Source organism: Cibotium barometz, chromosome 19 (genome assembly GCF_041138505.1).
Source record: "Cibotium barometz isolate CiBa-2024 chromosome 19, ASM4113850v1, whole genome shotgun sequence".
In the NCBI taxonomy this organism is placed as follows: domain Eukaryota; kingdom Viridiplantae; phylum Streptophyta; class Polypodiopsida; order Cyatheales; family Cibotiaceae; genus Cibotium; species Cibotium barometz.
Window position 1 is genome coordinate 56,542,060 of NC_141064.1, and position 18,847 is coordinate 56,560,906.

Here is an 18,847-nt window from a genome sequence, read left to right on the forward strand (position 1 = left end):
TAGCATGAGGGAGTCCTACGGCTCCTACCGGCCAGAATCAGACAAAGACTACGTAGCAAGTCGGGTAGTAGAGCAGTTGGCTAGCAGAAGCAGAATTGGGCAGCAAGACTGTGTAGCATTAAATGCTAGTTGCACAACATTTCATGCTATTTTGGCATTTTATTGTCCACATGATTTGGTCGACAGCCTATGCACTCGCCGAACAGCAACCCAGTATCATATAGGGTTGGCAGTCTAAAGCTAATTAGGGGCTAATTGTAGCAAGAAGCTCATCGATGAAGTAGCATGCTAATTATAGCTTGATTACTAGTATGTAAGTGTGCTTTAGGAGCACTTAAGAGACAAGGGGTAGAGACGTCTTCCAAGATGAGAGACCTTAAAGCCAAGAGGAGTTGCAGCAGGCAGGTGGATTGGTGGTATGGGCGCTAGGGCATGCTGTTGGGGCTTGGCTCTGACTCTCAGCAATCCGGACCTCAAGCTCGGGAATGACTTTCCCTTTTGCTTCTATTACCTCAGGCACAACTTATGACATCGTTGCTTTCAAGGGTGGGCACGTTCACATGGCACATGGCCACTAGACATGGAGACCAAATGCTAAAATTTTACATTATCTCCAACAGTTTGAAGAAATGATAAAGTACCACACCGAATGTTGTCCGCTATATAAACTCCATCCTTCAACAGTCTGCAGCCATACCTCTGCATGAAGGGCGACAGACTTACTACAAACAGTGTACAACTTGAAAAGCCCTAGTGCTCTAGGATTCAACAAGTGACAGTGAGAACCTCGATGCAGTGCAGCCTTGCACACTTCTGCATTCACAGCAAAAATGTCACAGCTTCCTAACCTTTCTGCACCAAATTCTTAAAACTGTTATATTCACTGTTCCCGCAAATGAACCTCTGGCCCATCAAGCGGCATCATCATCTGGCCTGCCATCTTTCTCTATCAATCTCCTCAATACTTGCTGGACCTTCACATCACACCCACTGGCTGTAATCTCATCTAGTAGCTTCCACGCTTCCTCTGATTTGCCTTCTCTACACAGTCCTCCAATCAAAGTGGTGTAAGTTACAAGGCTTGGTCTGAACCCTTCATCCCTCAAATCTGCAAAGGTGGAAAGAGCCAAATCAGATCTCCCAATTGTGAAATAGCCATTCATCAGCAGAGTGTAAGTTACCAGATCAGGTTTACACCTCTCATTCCTCATGTCTTGCATTAAAGCTAGAGCCTTCTCAATAAAGCCCCCCTTACACAGCCCCTTGATAACCACGTTATATGTCACTATGTTAGGATTGCATCCAGTTTTCACCATTCCTGCAAACGTGGAAATAGCCTCATCCATCCTGCCAGCTATGAAAAGCCCGTCAATCAGTGTGCTGAAAGTATGATTATTTGGTTTGAAGCCCCTAGCCATCATTTCATCAAGAAGATCCAAAGCTTCATCTAATCTTCCCTTCTTGCACAGCCAATTCATCACTGTAGAGCAGGTAGCGACACTGAGGTTGCTGTACTTTCCCAGCATCTTTTTGATGGTAGAAAGAGCCACTTCTAAGCGGCCGGCCTTAAAAAGACCATCAATTAAGACGTTATAGGTTATGGTGTTGGGATTGCACCCTTCCTTCACCATTTCCTCTAGGAGCTCCAAAGCTTCATCTGTTCTTCCAACCTTAGAAAGCCCAGTAATTAGAGTATTATAAGTCACCACAGTGGTAATGTAACCCTTTTCTCTCAACTTGTGGAATGTAGAGAGGGCAACATCTGCTCTACCCAACTTGAACAAGCTATCAAGCATTTTGTTATGCATTCTTGTCTGAGGATCAAAACCGTTGCATATCATTTCATCCAAAATTTCCAGTGCATCATCTGTCCTACCATCCTTTACCAAACCATTTATAAGTGTACTGTAAGTAAGCTCATTGGGATCGCAACCCCATTTCTTCATATCGGAGAGAACAAAAATAGCTCTGTCTGCCCTGCCTACCTTGAAGATACCATCAATTAACACATTATAAGTCCTAATGTCAGGATCAGACCCACTAGCCGAAAGCTCATCCAGAAGTCTGAATGCTTCATCTATTTTGCCTTCCCTACACAACCAATTAATTAAAATATTGTAAGTCACCACGTCTGGAAGACATCCCCTTTCCTTCATTACTTTGAACAGCAAGATTGCTGTTGTGGCTTTACCCCTCTTCAAGAGAGCATGGATCAAAGCATTGTAAAGTTTGGTGCCAGGATCCAATCCGGCATTGATCATGGTCTTCAAGAGGGTCACTGCTTCTTCTGCCTTCCCAAGTTTGCAGAATCCATAGATCAACATTCTGTATGTTACCACGTTGGGAGCACACCCCATCTGCAGCATCTCTTCGAGAGTGGCCAAGGCTTTCTCCTCATTGCAATCTTTCAGATAACCATCAATGAAGGCATGATAGATGAAGCGCGTCGGTACACACTCTCTATCATACATGCCATTCATAAGCTCCCTAGCCTTACTCAAATCCCCATTCCTGCAGAGGGCTGTGATCAAAGTGGCATAAGTCATGGTATCAGGGAAGCAACCACTCTCTAGCATGTCAGAAAATGCAGAGAGGGCATCACTCAGTCTCCTTGCATCTACCAGCACTGTAATATACTCTTTGTAAGTCAGGGATGTAGGCTGACAGCCATGCCGCCCCATTGCATGGAACGTTCTTACAGCTTCTCCCACCAGACCAGCCATGCCATAGCTCTTGATAAGAACATTGAAGGGGACATCCGTAACAGGTATGCCTTCCCTGGCCACGGTTTCAATGGTGCGCCATATGAACTGAAACTCCTGAGCTTGACCCAGAACTTCAATGAGAGCATTGTATGTGTATTGGTCATGGCTGAAAGTGGCCTGCCGCCCAATCCACTCAAAGAGCTGGAGGGCCAATCCGGCATCAGAGACCGACCTGATAATTTCACTGACATTCCAGGAGCGAAGGTGGGGTACGAGCTCAGCCAGGGCGGATTCAAGGCGGGGGCTCCAATGGCCATCTTCCTGCAGGATGAAGAGTACAGCCTGTGCTTTTCTGGTGGGAAGGGGGGGTATGGGCCGGATGACTTGTTGGTGGTGTTGGGATGACGGTGATGATGATGCTTTGGTGCTGGTGGCTTGATGCAGGAAGGCGAAGTACCTGAGCTTTCGGACAAACGAGACGAAGCGACGATTCTTCTGTGCAGAAAGCGAGGGAACAGAAAGGGGTACCTGGATGCCTGAGAGACCTGCTGCTGGTGTTGACGTTATTGCTGCTACAACTGCTTGCGACTCGTTTGGCTGCTGCAACTGCAAAAGTAGGGACATAGTGTGTGTGCGCGCGCGTCTGCGGTCTCTTTCCCTGTCACCTGCAACCCTACTGAGGGGTTTGGGGTTTAGTCCGTTCGTGAGGGTTTAGGTTGAGTCCACCCGTGAAGGTTTAGTTAGGTTCAGTTCGCCCGCCTGCTCCATACCAAATGCCTGCTAAATGCCTGCTGCTGCTGCTGCTGCTGCTGATAAGGATTTGAGGCCTTGCTTCCTCTAGGAACTTTAAAGCCAAGCCAAAAATATATTTTGGGGGTGGGGCGGAGAGAGAAAAAGGAATTAAACTGGGGCGTTGCTGTGGCTATTAAGGTTCCAGAAAAAAAAAAACCGGTTCCCGCTCTCTATATCCATCTCTCTCTCATTCTCTCTCTCTCTTTCACTCTCTCTCTCTCTCACTCCTAGATCTGCCCCCATCTCTCTCTCTTTCTCCCCCCCCCCAAGGCATGCGCATATCTCTCTCTCTTTCTCTCTCTCTCTCTCTCTCACACACACACACATTCTCAAATGTTTACATGACTCTCCTTGCATGACTTGTAACATGTTTATCATGAAATTCTCAGGGAAGACCACTCTCTCTCGGTCACTCATGAGCAGGTGGATTTGTCCAATGGTGGTCACTCCCAACAAGAAGGGTGGAAAATGGCATGTTTGTGTGGATTTTTGCCCTTTAAATACATGTACAAATAGGGATTATTTTCCTCTGCCCATCCAAGATGAGATCTTGGACTAAGTTGTAGGCCATGAATTGTATTCAGTGTGTGATGGATACTCTGGATACTTTCAAATTAGGATTTGTGAGGAAGATCAAAGGAAGACCTCATTTGTTACCCCCTGGGAAGTGTATGCCTATAGGGTGATGCCATTTCGCTTAACCAATGCACCAGCAACTTTTCAACAGTTCATGAGTCAGGTATTTGCACCTTACTTGGGAAAGTTTATAACAGTCTTTTTGGATGATTTTTGCATTTATTCAAGCCATGTGGATCACTTGGAAAAGTTGAGGATGGCCTTGCAAAGTGTTTATGATGCAAAGGGTTGTCTCAATCCTAGAAAATGCTGCTTGGTGCACGAAAGAAGGTGGTTCTTTTGGGACATGTTATCTCAGAGGAAGGCATAGAAATGGACCCTGAGAAGGTACAAGCAATTATGGACCTTCCACCATCATCCAATGTAAGTGAGGTAAGGAGGATTTTGGGCAAAACAAAGTATTATCAATGCTTTGTTGACGTGTTTTCTGAGAAGATGTATCCTATAAATTTGTTGACAAAGAAAAATGTTTCCTTCCAATGGGGACTACAACAACATCAAGCCTTTTGTTTGCTTAAGGAATGCATGAGTCAAGGTCCAATTATGCAGCCTCCTAGGTGGGGAGATGACTTTTATGTGAATCCAAGTGTGTCATCACATTCAGTGGGTGCTATACTCTTGCAAAAGGGTGATCAAGGACATATGAAACCAGTATATTATGCAAGTCGACAACTCACTGATGCCGGAGAGATATGGTGAAATAGAGAAAGGAGGTTTGTCTTTGTGGTCTTTGCAGTGAAGAAGTTCATGTCATACTTGTTGCCTTGCCCTTTTCTCTCCCTTACGTCTCAGCATTCTTTACAATTCCTCGTTCGTAAACCCAATCCTGTAGGAAAGTTTGCAAAGTGGCTTTGTGAGCTTCAAGAATTCTCTTTCACTTTTATTATAGAAAGTACCACTAGAGCCTCTCTTGCAAATTTGCTTACAGGTAGGAAAGAAGAAGAAGAAGAAGGAACTAGGACAAAGGAAGAAGTATGTGATGATTTGGAGACTCCACCAACCTCTTTCACTTTGCCCTTTTATGGAGCCTTTAGCCCTTCCAAGCAATGTGGGGCTAGGGGGATAGTCTTATTTAATCCAGAAGGAAAAGAGGTATGAGCCAAGGGTAGGGAATTTTCAAAAGCTATATCAAATAATGTGGCTAAGTACAATGCCTTAATTTTTGGGTTAGAAGATTTCCTAAAGGAGGGGATGAAAGAGTAGAGGTTAAAGGGGATTCTCAACTAGTCATTAGGCAAATGAAAGGAAAATACAAAGCAAGGAGTGAATCTGCAAGATTTATATAAAAGAGCAATGGAGTTAAAAGAAGTTTTTGAGTTTTGCAAATTTGTGCATATTCAAAGGAAGGATAATAAAAAGGAAGATGAATTGGCTACTAAAGCTTTGGCTTCTTTCAGAGAAGCTACTCTTGCATTGACAAATACAGGTTGGCCAAAGCTCCAAGATGTTCAACAATACTTGGATAAAGGATACTTCCCTCATGGATTGACTCCTCAACAGAAGCAAAGACTTACAAGGAAAGCTCGTCCTTACACAATCCTTGGGTGACGTTCTATACAAGCAAGGTAAGGATAAGGTCCTTAGGAGGATGGTGAGCTTGGAAAAATCTAAAAGGATTATGGAATTATGTCATGAATGTTCAGGTCACTTTGCTTCAGCTAGCACTACTCGAAAGATCCTTAGCACAGGTTATTATTGGCCTCAACTCAACAAAGATGTCCATGAATGGTGTCAAAGTTGTGTCAGGCATATGGGCACAAGCAATTGGTTCCTGGACCTTTAAATCCCATTCCAACAGATGGTCCATTTGAAATATGGGGATTGGATTTTGTAGGCCCACTTCCTCGCTCCTCACATGGGAAGTATTATATATTGGTTCCCACCAACTATGCAACTGGATGGACAGAAGCAAAGGCCACGGTCATTAATAAGGCAACAACTGTGGCATCATTTCTCAAGGAATACATATGTGCTCGATTTGGGTGCCCATTGGAGATCCTTACAGATGGAGGGAGATCTTTTAGGAATGACTTGATTGAATATTTGGTGCACAAATTAAAAATAAATCATGTCATGTCAATCCTCAATGCAATGGTTTAGTTGAAAAGACTAATGGTTTTCTTTGTGGATCCTTGTCTAAGCTAGTGGATGTCATGAAAAGAAAGTGGGATGTGCATGTATCATAGGCCTTATGGGCTTATAGAACCACTCATAAGCTCTCTCTTGGTTTCACACCGTTCAGCTAGTGTATGTAGTGGAGGCCATTTTGCCATAGAATTGGAAATCACAAGCCTTCACACATCTTTTGCACGATCAAGTAATGAAGAAGAAACTCATGCCCAATGCCTAGTACAGCTCGAGACCTTGGATGAGAAGCGGCTTCAAGCAATTCAACATTTGGAGGCAGCAAAACAACAGTGCAAGGCAAGGCATGACACTCTTACAAAAAAGAAGAAGCAAAAGCCAGAACTCAACGAAGGAAGCTTGGTCATGAGATTTGATGGTCGAAGCGACTAGATAAGAAGCTTCTTTAACATTGGGAGGGCCCATAAGAACCAATTCAAAAACAACACCTATCTTTTGGAAGATGAAAATGGTCAAGAGGTTCCTGGACGTGCCAATGAATACTGGCTAAAGATGTTTTACCCTCGGATACCATGGCCGTCAGACCCCCAAGACATGCATGGGGATCTGCTGGGGGGGGAAGATGTGACAACAAAAATTCATATCTTTTTTTTAGAATAAGAATAAGGTGGGAAATTGTGGGAGAATCTTAGAGGGCCCACAATGTGATGGAGAAGCTAGCCATAGAGACATGGGAACCGAGAAGCGTGATGGAGAAATTGGCGGCAGGAGATGGCTTTGGGCGGCTAATCTCATTGTGGCTTGTCAATCATTTAATGACGACTACTTTATCTCATGTAATAATAAATATGGACTTAATACTAATTCGAATAATTAGTAAAATAATTATGGAGATGAGTATGAGTGGAGTGAATCATTGTAAATACCATGTGTATGAATTATGAATACCTTGGTATGGAAATAGAGTGGTCTAAGAGTGAAATATTATTGGATTGTATTGGGAAGATAGAAATGAGTCATGTATTTAGGGTGGGCCAAATGTCTACATGGACTCAATAAGATACTTAAATAATATGGAGACCACATTCCAAGAACATGAAGGGCATGTGGAGGAGTGTGGAGAAGTGTTGCATCAAGAGAAATCCTAAGTGGAATATGGAGGATGTTGACATGTGGAAAAGAGGGTCCCTATGGGCTCCATTTGAGAGGACTCTTGACTTTTTTAATTTTAAAAGATTCATGAGCATCTTTAGGTGGGACACTTGTCAAAATGTTCCCAAAAGGATAATTGATGGTGACCCATGTCCTTATGTCACCAGGGGTGAAGGAATTTACTGGCTAGAAATGTAACAAGGTGAGAGTTTCTCTATAAAAGAGGCCTCTCTCCTCCCTCTCAAGCACCTCTCATTTTTTTTTCTCCTTGTAGCTATGCCATAGAGTTGTATCCAGCTCCTCCTATGCTTTTTCATATCCCTTAAGCATTAGGATCTCCTACTCTTGTCCTCTCCAATTGGAAGTCTCTTTTGTTTCATGAATCAAGCTTTTGCTTCCTTTCTCTATCTTTTCCCTCTTTGCTTCGGAGCTTAGTGTGTCCACATGAGTATCGTGCTTCTAGATATTTTATAAGAGGATCCTCTACTCCCTTGGGCGACCTCAACCCACCATGCATCTTGGAAGTTACTTCTCTAGTGAGGAAAATTGTTGCCTCTCCCTAGAAAGTTTTGACAAAAATAGTCATAACTTTGTGCTCGCTTCTCTATTTTTTAGGAAACTTATATCAAAATCTTTGTTCTTTTCAATCTCTATCCATTGATGTTTTCAATACTCTATTCTGAGCAACACAGAAAAATTTATGGCCGTCTGATGAGAGCAAACTGCATATTTGGGATAGTTTTGACACTTCTCACTAAAATAGTCATAACTTTGTGCTCACTTCTTCGATTTTTATGAAACTTATATTAAAATCTTTGTTTTTTCAAGCTCTATCCAGTAATGTTTTTGAGACTCTATTTTGAGTAGCACAAAAAAAGTTCTGGCTATCTGATCAGAGTAGACTGTGTATTTGGGACAGTTTTGACACTTCTCACTAAAAATAGTCATAACTTTATGCTAGCTTCTCACTATCCACTTATGTTTTTGAGACTCTGTTTTGAGTAGCACAGATAAAGTTATGGCGGTCTGATCAGAGCAGACTATGTATTTGGGATAGTTTTGACACTTCTCACTAAAACAGTCATAACTTTGTGCTCGCTTCTCCGATTTCTATGAAACTTATATCAAAATCTTTGTTTTTTCAAGCTCTATCCATTGATGATTTTGAGAATCTATTTTGAGTAGCACAAAAAAAGTTATCTATGTCTGATCAGAGTAGATTATTCACTTTGGGAAGTTTTATTAGTTTCTTTCTTTTCTTGAAAATGATGCGGCCCAACCATCCGATCAGTTCAAATGAGCCATATCAATATACCCCTTTCACTTCAATTCACATCGTATTGAGCCAAAAGATTTTATTCCAGCAAAGGCTTGCTTTCACTTTGGAGTTGATCGCTTGTCTCAAATTAATGCTTCCCCAGAGTTTTTCTTATTTCCTCTTTTGGACTACAATCTCACCTTCGATGTCTACGTATTTGTTTTCATCTAGGGAGATAGAGTGTGAGAGTTTGTTCCTATTGCTTTCTTTGACACCGAGACTGCCTCCCCTTCTTCAACTTTTGGGTTTGAGACGTGACCAAAGTTAAACCCCCAACTTTGTGTCACAGTATGGCCCATTGCTCTGATTTGCTAAAGATCATTAATTAAATGTACTTCCATAGGCACCGCCCAACACGACACCTGTATATTGAATTAGGTTCTTTTTATATAAACATCTCAAGCACACACCCCTGACCGGCACCCAAATCCCCATGTCTAAATGCATACAAATCTCAAAAAGTTACCTGCTTAAGTTATGCACGCACCTTCTGAGTTGTGCACACATTCCTGTAGTTGTGCATGCACATTCCCATGTTAATCTGAAGTTGAACACACATGTTCCTAGATGTGCACATACCCACATACACACGTACGTTCACATTTCTATCAACAAAAGATGTGCATGCACGTTCAGAGTTATGCATGTATGTGTGCCGCTTTCTGTATGCACATTCCTTAGAGTGGCATTCCTATGCACATTCTAACCTACATACGTACATTCCCACTCAAAAACTATATAACCTAAGCCCCTCCTCTCATTTTTCACTATTCACAAAACTAGCCAGGAGAAAATAGCAAAGGAGCACCCTGCATGCTCAGTAGCCAATGGCCCGAGCGAGGCACCTCAAGACCCTCCCCCAACAGGCCCATCTTCTAACACACCAATTATAGGAGCTTTTTTCCCCAAGAAAAACTGAAGAACTTCATCCCAAACCATCCTCATTTCCCCCTCATGTTACCTTTACTTCGACACCAGCCCCCACCATCACCACCTTTGTCTCCACAATATACCCCACCCATTACCTCCTTAGGGGAAGTCCTAAATGGACTCACAAAGCCCTCCACCTTGCAAGTCAAATGCCATGGAAGAAGGTGATATCCCAGCATCGCCAATCGGGGAGCATGAATGGATGTTCCCCCTCAATCATCATTTCAATTGGTGGGACCCACTGGATGCCCTCAACATCAACCAAGAAATTCAGATCATCCTAGAGCACAAGCAAAACCCCAACCCAAATCTTAATAGCATCACGGATCGCATGATGGGCCCCTACCTAATCAAGGGTTTCTCAAGGAAAAATTTAACCAATGGTCAAGGGCACATTGCAAAATGGACCCAATGACAGAAGGCCACCATCCAAAGCCGATCCAATCATGCATGACCTCAAGGGGGAGCAACCTTTTTGGCGATAAATACCTTCTCAAGCCCAAATTTTGGAAGGAATAATGTTATGCTCCCCTTGTACCTCCTAGTCAGTACCATTTACTTCCCCACCATTGAATGTGAAGGACGGTGGGCTTGGGATCTCTTTGATAAAGAGCTGGAGAAGAATCCAAAGTTACAATTCAACTTCCCATGGATACCTCCACCTCGGCCACCCACCCTTCCCAACGAGGGATGAATGCTTCACACCATGTGGAAATTCATCCAAGATTATGACCAAGTGCCTAACCCCAACATCGTTAATCATTGTTCGCTTCTTTTGCCTCATCATCACTGAAGATTACAACCAAGTGTCCAACCCTGACATTGTAATCACCATTCTCTTCTTTTGCCTTGTTCTACTAGAATTTCCAAACCACATGACAGTTCTGATGAAGGTTCTTAGGGCCTCACCTTTGACATTAATAAAGGCCTAACAATGATTGATCTATAATGGACCAAAAAGGTAAATGTGATTAGGATTAATTACTTGACTAACAAAAATAAGTTCTGTTCCACCAAAACAGCTTTAGGGCTTCAATAACGACCATCTCAATAGAAGGCCTTCTTGCCTTCTCTCCTTGCGTGTAAGACTCGTGGCATGCAAGCTCTCCTATGCTCTAGCTCTGCATCCTCGTGAGATCATCATCCAAGAAAATAGGAGCTCCCTCTAAGCCTCGTAGTATGACCCTCTTCCTCGTGAAGATGGTGCATGCCTCCACATCCTGAAACTGTATGATGAGAGCCTCTCTTCTTTGTCATGTCTTTCCCGGCCCTCCAAGGTTTGAGGAAAGGGGGGTCCCTCATGTGAGTATCCAAGTCGTGTGCATAGTGTCCACCCATCCCCCTCGGCTACCTCGGGAATCCCCATGACTCTCACATTGAGTCTACGAGCATGTCGCATCTGCTCCTCCTCAATGGTGGTGTTGACGATTTGGAGCCCTTCTTTGTCTCGTTCCTTCTTCCATCCCTCTTTCTCCTCTTTCCATGCTTCTTTTTTCCATGCTTCTTTCTCCTTCTTCCCTCCTTCCTTCTCTTTCTCCCTCTCCTTCTCCTCCCAAGTCTCCTTCTCCCTTTTCCAAGCTTCCTTCTCTTTTTGTAAAGCTTGGATCTCCTTCTCGACTTTGGAAATTTGGTTGATGATGTTGTTGATGGCGGAGTCTGCCGTCTTCTTGTTTTCTCTGATGGAGATGTTCAGCTTATCCTCCATTTTGACTATCTCCTCTTTGCTTGCACCCTTGGCCATGTCGATGTACCTCTTGGAGAGATAGAACCCTAACACTTATGTTGCTGCCTTCTTGGAGGCCTGAGCAAGGGTGGGTAAGGAAAGGGTAGCGATGAACATAACCTGGATTGGGCTGCGGGGGTTCACATGGCGGTAGGAGCAGCACGGGCGGTGACCAAAACGAAGCGACGGGGAGAGAGAAAGCACAAGCGACGAGGAGAGAGAGAGATGCAAAGGCAACGGGAGGAGAGAGAGAGAGAGAGAGAGAGAGAGAGAGAGAGAGAGAGAGAGAGAGAGAGATAAAGATATTGATAATGTAATAGGGGGAGGCGAGGGCTAGAAAGAAAGGAAAAGAAATCTAATTGATATAGTTTTGCTTGAGAATGAATCTCGGTGTAATATTAGGAGGAGATAGAAACATGCCTGTACTGCTAGATCTTGACGGAGATCAGATGGTTGTCCATGTACCTCTATCTCTAGAAGCTAAGATTGAAGCTCGTTTTCCAATGTTTTCGCACATAAATCTACTCTCCCCCGCTACGAGAGATCCCGTATCTGTATCGAGTCAAGACATGCCTGTAGGTCTTTATATACTAACAATTGAGAATAGGCAAGGAATTTATGGAAATAGACATTCTGATTTTATAGGTTCCTCTCCCAATATACCCTATTTTACTAGTTACTACGATATACTTAGGGCCAAAGAATTAAAACAAATTGATCTCTATAGTTTTTTGTGGCTTTGGTGGGGGGGTCGATTTGCAAATGATCAGTTCCAAATGATCAGTTCGAGAATTCGTGAATTGCCTATTGAATCTCAATATGAAACCTTAGGGACCTCTTTTCACTCTTACAAGAATTACCAAATCAGAAAGTGTAGGGAGGGCCATACCCTTGGTATGTATATACTTACAACAGTTGGTCGAAGTAAGAGAGTTTGAGAGAGTTAAAGAAAAAACGAGAGAGAGAGAGAGAGAGAGAGAGAGAGAGAGAGTTATTGAACGTTAAAGAGAATAGGTTAGTGAGTATTAGAGAGAGAAAAAGAGAGATTCAGAGGGCTAAGGAGAAAGAGTTAGAGAGAGAAAGTTAAAGAGAGTGAATGTTAGAGAGAGAGAGCGAGAGAGAGAGAGAGAGAGAGAGAGAGAGAGAGAGATGGCTAGTTTGAGGGAAATAGAGATAGTTAGAGAGAGTAAGAGAGATTGAGAGTTAGAGAGAGAGAATTATACGAAGAGAGAGAGTGTGTGTGTGTGAGAGAGAGAGGGTTAGACACAGAGAGTTATAAAGAGTTAGAGAGAGAGTTAGAGAGAGAGAGAGATAGATAGATAGAGAGAGAGAGAGAGAGAGAGAGAGAGAGAGAGAGAGAGAGAGAGAGAATTTTAGAGAGAGAAATAGAGAGTAGGAGAGATTGAGAGAATTAGAGAGAGAGAGAGAGAGAGAGAGAGAGAGAGAGAGAGAGAGAGAGAGAGAGAGAATTAAAGAGATAGAGGGTGAGAGTGAGAGTGAGAGGTAGAGAGAGAGAGTTAGATAAGAGAGAGATTTAGAGGGTGAGAGAGAGAGAGAGAGAGAGAGAGAGAGAGAGAGAGAGAGAGAGAAAGAAAGAAAGAAAGAAGAAAGAAGATTTATTAACGTCTTCCAAAAGACCGAACTCGGCCTATGAGATAAATCAGTGTACCTGTGTGGGGTATCCTCTATCATCCTAACAAAATGAAAAAGTACTGAACTTTAAAAAAAAAGCTGAATCATGGTGTGCAATAAGTACAATGAGTGGGGGGGGAGGGGATGGAGCTCTACTACTAGGAGAATGCAAAGCTATATGCATGGAGTATACAATCATGATATGCAACCTAGCTAGCTCCATCATCCTGTACCATACTGGGGGTATAAAATGGTATACATCAATGAAGGGGGTGTCCACAGCTCCTCCCTGAAGAACATGCATGGGTCTGCTCTGAAGCCAGCCAGTCACTCCACACCCTCTCTGTGGCTCTGATCTCTCTCATCTCTCTTTGGTATAGGCGTGGTGTCCGAAAGCCAAGTGTCCTCTGTCTCCTGTGGGCTGCTCTGAGTGTCTCTGCTCTCTGGAGAGTAAATCCCTGCTGTGTAGGGGCTAGGAGTGGGATGGATCTCTGAAAAAATATACTAATCTCTGTCTGTCGTCCCCCCTATGGAGCTGTCTGAGCCTAATGAAGAGTTGGATTAGAGAGAGAGGGGTGAAAGAGAAAGAAAGAGAGTTTGTGTTAGAGAGAGAAAGAGAGAGTTAGAGAGAGAAAGTGTGTTAGACAGAGTTCGCCAATTCAAAGAGTTAGAGAAAGGCAAAGAGAGAGTTAGAGAGAGAGTGAGGGTTAGAGAGAGAGAGAGAGAGAGAGCATTAGAGATCGAGTGTGTTAAAGTGAGAGTAGGATAATTCTAGAGAAACAGAGAGAGTGAGAGAGAGTTAGAAAGAGAGCAAGTGTTAGAGAGAGAGAGAGAGAGAGAGAGAGAGAGAGAGAGTTGCCAGTTAGAGAGAGAAATAGAGAGAGTTTGAAATAATAAGACAAATTGAGAGAGTTAATAAGAGAGAGAGTTGGCTACGTGATAAATAGAGAGAGTTAGAGAGAGAAATTGAGAGAGAGAGAGAGAGAGAGAGAGAGAGATGGCCAGTTCGAGAGAAATTGAGAGACTTAAAGAGAGAGAGAGAGAGAGAGAGTGAGTGAGAGTGAGAGAGAGAGAGTGAGTGAGTGAGTGAGGTAAAGAAAGTGTGAGTGCTGGTATTAATCAAACCTACCAAGGGATTGAGGTAGGAAGTGGAATATGGTTGTTAACCACTCCAGTTAACATGACCTTTTCCACGGCTACTACGCCTTTTTGTAACTCATCTTTTTGTAATGACGCTAAGCGTTTATTGTAAAAGATAGATGGGATGGCCGAGGTTATGGCTTGTGTAGTAGTAACGCCAATCATAAGGAATTGATCTACATAGAGCTAGTTAAACTAGGAAGACTAGTTTTAGGCCCCTATTTGTAATTGGGCAACTGGACATTGTAAATATGAGCTCATGTATATAAGACATTTCATGAAATATGAAAAAGGACAATCCCATTGGTCTCAATTGAGGCTTGCCTTCTCTCTCTCTCTCTCTCTCTCTCTCTCTCTCTCTCTCTCTCTCTCTCTCTCTCTTTTGAGTTGATGGTTGCTTGCTTGCTTGTGTGGTGGCTTGCTTGCTTAGATTGTTGGTGTATGTGAATAGGAATGGTAGTGCTCTCCCTTCTCTTCTCTTCTACCTTCTCATTGCTATCTACCATGCCCTATTTGCATACGATTGGCATGAGGTAGAGATTGAGCTCTCCATAACTCTCTCCCTCTTGCTCATTACCTAGCCTTGGATCTCTCTTTGGGTGACACAAGGAGAGTGTGGAGTGAGACCCTAGTGGCCTCACATCAAGGAGTTAACCCTCATAGGGTTGGCTAGGTGCCATTCATCGGATTCGACCCTTCCATGAACCTTTCTCTTCTTCTTTCTCTTGTGTGTGTGAGGAAGTATGTTTTCCATTAACAATGGTCATCCTAGGATAACACCCTCTCTCAATGCCGAGCTGATTATGAAGTTTGATGGAATGGAAGATCGCTACAACCATCTAGATGCTTTAAAATGTAGAAAGGGTGACTGATCCTCTTCTTCTTTCTCTTGTGTGTGTGAGGAAGTATGTTTTCCATTAACAATGGTCATCCTAGGATAACACCCTCTCTCAATGCCGAGCTGATTATGAAGTTTGATGGAATGGAAGATTGCTACAACCATGTAGATGCTTTAAAATGTAGAAAGGGTGACTGATCCTCAAACTAAGATAGATTCTTTCAGCTTGATATTAGAGAGTAATGCTTTGCTTTGGTTTCAATTTTTAGAAGATTCCCAAAGAGAAACCCTAGAAGATTTGGTGCTAATGTTTATGATAGGATTCTCTAAGACTGGTGTCAAGGATATTCCACCTCTAGTGTTAGCTCCTCAACTAGCCCTGCCAGGAACTACTACTACAAGGCTAGTCGAGAATGAGCCAATTATTGATAAACCTCCTAACATGCTTGAATTCTATGTTGAGTATCCATACTTGAGCTGTTGGGGTGAACATCACATGTCCCAACCCGGACATTTAATCCTAGACATAACGAGTTGACCAGCTTTATGCAAATAGTATAAAAGAGCTTACAAATCGAGAGGTAGCATAAAGGAGAGAGCTCCTTCATGCAAATAGCATAAACAATCTTAGAAATCAAGAGATATCAATGCACCAAGGTGAGCTCCCTTGGTCTACTTTAGATGCCAAGGCCCTCACAGAGTGGACGATTTCCCAATAAGATCTAACCTAGAAGCAGACTGTTATCCCACCACCACTATTAGAATAGATGGTGTACAAAGTGTGGCATTGATCATTTGACTTCCCTTTTAAGACAATAAATCTACATCCTTTGATGAGTACATCGTCTCCTACCACACATGGTTGGGGATAGTCATAGTGTGCCATGCTTGACATTATCTTTGGATGATGAAAAATAAGTAATATTGAAGATTGTGACAAGGTCCAAGCTAAGTAATTGCAAGGTCATGGAACCCTAGCCCACAAATTTTGCATCACAAACCCCTAAAAGCAAAAAAGGGAAAAGAAAGAGTAGGCACTATAACAAAGGGAAGGTACAAGTAGTGCCAAATGAGCTAAATGAGTCGACAAGAAAACCACTTGGGCCAAGAACTTCCCAAAGTTCTAAGGTGATAAATGAAACCAAATAGAAATATCCTAGGGACCTACCAAATTACTTTGGGATTGATGATATTCTAGATTCCTCCCCTCAAATTACCTTAGAAGAAGAGTGTTAACCCATTTTGGGTTAGCAAGAATTGCCATTATAAGTCTACATCAAATAAATCCATTTTGGGTTAACAAGAGTTGCCACTATAATTTTACATCAAATATTAAAGACAAAGACATCAAAAGAAATGAAGCAATGGTGTCTAAATCTATGACGAATGAGAAACCGAAAAAGGTCTGATGGGATACTTATGCGATCCTGCTCCAAGAGTATGTGGAAACAAGCTAGAATGGATTCCCTATGAATGTACTTCATGCATGTAATAAGAGATTAAGCACTGTACAAGCAAAAGGCTAAGAGCCTTACGCTCCCGATCAGCCATAATTAAAGTGTGTGTGAACACTTATGGCATTGTATATAAGTCACTTTCTCTCATAATGCAATATACTCTCGCATTGTGCAATTAAGCCTTACTCTTGTGCTAATCCTCTTCTCTAATGTATGCTAGTGAGCTTGTATAAGTGGTGTGAGGTGAGAGGAGAGACAAGGACCCATAGTCCAACAAGAAAGAACTTTTTGAGCTCATTAAATCTTTCCTTAAGTGCACCAAGCCGTTTTCCATCATTTTGGCCTCCAACCATTAGCCACAAAAAGTCGACTCAAAAGTCCAGGTAACTAAATGCACTAAAAACAAGCTTGTGGACCACTTTTGGACTACAGTTTGAGAGACCAAACAAAATAATTTTAACAAGATCGGGGGAATAAAGTTGGTATTCCAAAAATACTAGAACTTTCTCATAGAACTTGTTTTTTAATTCTTATGGAACACAATCGAAAAAGGGCTGTAAAAATTGAGTCATTTTAACATTTTTGAGAAAACACATGATTTGATAGTGATGTAAAATAGGTTTTGAGACCTTCTCTACCATCTCAGAAGCTCTTGGTGTGCACACTTTTTGAAAAACATTTCTTAGGGGATGTTCACATGCCCTAGCACCCAGCACCCAAGAGGAAACCCATGCAAACGGACCCTCGATTGAGACGTAGGGGGTAGACCAAGCATATAAAGGTTGTTTCGGGCTACAAAGAAATAAAAAAGAACTAAAAAAATAAACCTAAATAAAAATAAAATACATAAAAAAAGAGGTGGCCTTAATAGCTAACCTAGGGGTAAATGTTAGAACTCAATCCAACAGCTAAAGCCTGCTAGTCCTTAAGGTCCATGCCTCAAGAACCACCCCCAATCACATCTAACCTTGCATTGGACCATCTTATGTCTCTACTTGTGCCACCAATTTTTAAACTCTTGGTGCTACCAATTCCCACAGTGGGCTGGTCCTATGCTAAATATAACAACTCGTCCTACTTTATTGTAAATGCATGGAGTGGGTACCCCGCCAAACTTGCAACCTATAGATTCCCAAACTCTAGCAATATTGAATAATCTAGGAAGGGAGTTTGAACAAGGATTATATGGTGCTTTAACCAACGGACTTGCACATGACAACAAGGAGTCATCTAGACTCATGTGCCCATAGAATTTTCCAAGCTCATTGGAAAATATGATGGTACAAATGTTTAAGCCACAAGATGATTTGGAATTTGGAAATCAAAATCTCTCTACCAAGTTATGTGCATTGAGTCTATGCTTAGTGGTGTTGAAATATACAAGTGAATAGGGTGTGTGCGGGAACAAGCCCTTGGGCTAGAGGTTGTATAAAAGAGAATGTGTAAATGTGAGAGAACCTGTGAAAAGGTGAGAAGAATCTACTGGGAGAGAATAAAGGGTAGCATGAGAAGATTTAGGAGGTGTGGAGATATTCTGGGAGAGGTGGAGATATTCTGGGAGAGGTGGAGAGAATCAAGCAAAAGAGGTGGAGTGAATCAAGCAAAAGAGGTCGAGTGAATCAAGGAGAAATCAGTGGGATTAGATGCTTGGATGTAAACTCTATAAATTGAGGCATTGGCCTAATGAGAACTTGCTGGTTTTTTATTATCCATGCCTACATTAAGCTATCAGTTAATTGCTCATTACGTCTTAATTATTATCTAATCTCTTTGTTAATGATGTTGATTCTAGCATTTGATCCACCATAGCTCATCACATTGTTGTAGTTTTAGCATGGTATCAGAGCCTAGCCTAGAATCCATCAATTTGTGAGCCCATTATCTTGCTAATCACCTGGCTAATTAGGATTAGAATTTGCTAATCAATGATTAATCAGTGCTAATCACTATATTTTGGTACAATTGAGGGTTCAAATTAACCATTAGGTATCTGATACAGATCCCTATAACTTCATATTGCAATTCAGAGATGGTTTGATACTCCAACCATTAGGTATCTGATACAGATCCCTATAACTTCATATTGCAATTCAAAGATGGTTTGATACTCCAACCATTCCGTACAAATTGGTTACCCTTGATTTAATGTAATTTTTGGTAAAATTATGCTGATAAATTTGTGGTAATCATCATTTTGCATTTAACCCTTGGTTAATGCCTGCAAATCACACTCAAATTCAAGATTATTCACAGCCAGAGTTTGCATTTGGGTAAGAATGAATGCTTTATGCATTATGTATTAGGCACATTACATCAGTGTAAAAATGGGATCAGACACTGCCCTTGTCCAGAATAAGGCAAGAGGTAAGACCTCCCACATAGATTTGGGTTTGCATTACATAATGACACAAGATAAACATCAAATGCCCAAAAGAACTG

General features: G+C 42.1%; 1 protein-coding gene across 1 annotated transcript; it reads right to left on the reverse strand.

The window, feature by feature from the left end:
* Positions 1–584: 584 nt before the first annotated feature.
* LOC147628769 (uncharacterized) lies at positions 585–3,597 on the reverse strand. Its single transcript, XM_086814007.1, has one exon. The coding sequence runs from the start codon at positions 3,327–3,329 to the stop codon at positions 912–914; it is 2,418 nt and encodes an 805-aa protein (XP_086670133.1). The 5' UTR covers positions 3,330–3,597; the 3' UTR covers positions 585–911.
* Between the last annotated feature and the right edge of the window lie 15,250 nt (positions 3,598–18,847).

Bases quoted from the DNA above. Each gene is read 5' to 3' on its own strand.
- LOC147628769 (XM_086814007.1), bottom strand. From the start codon at position 3,329: ATGTCCCTACTTTTGCAGTTGCAGCAGCCAAACGAGTCGCAAGCAGTT.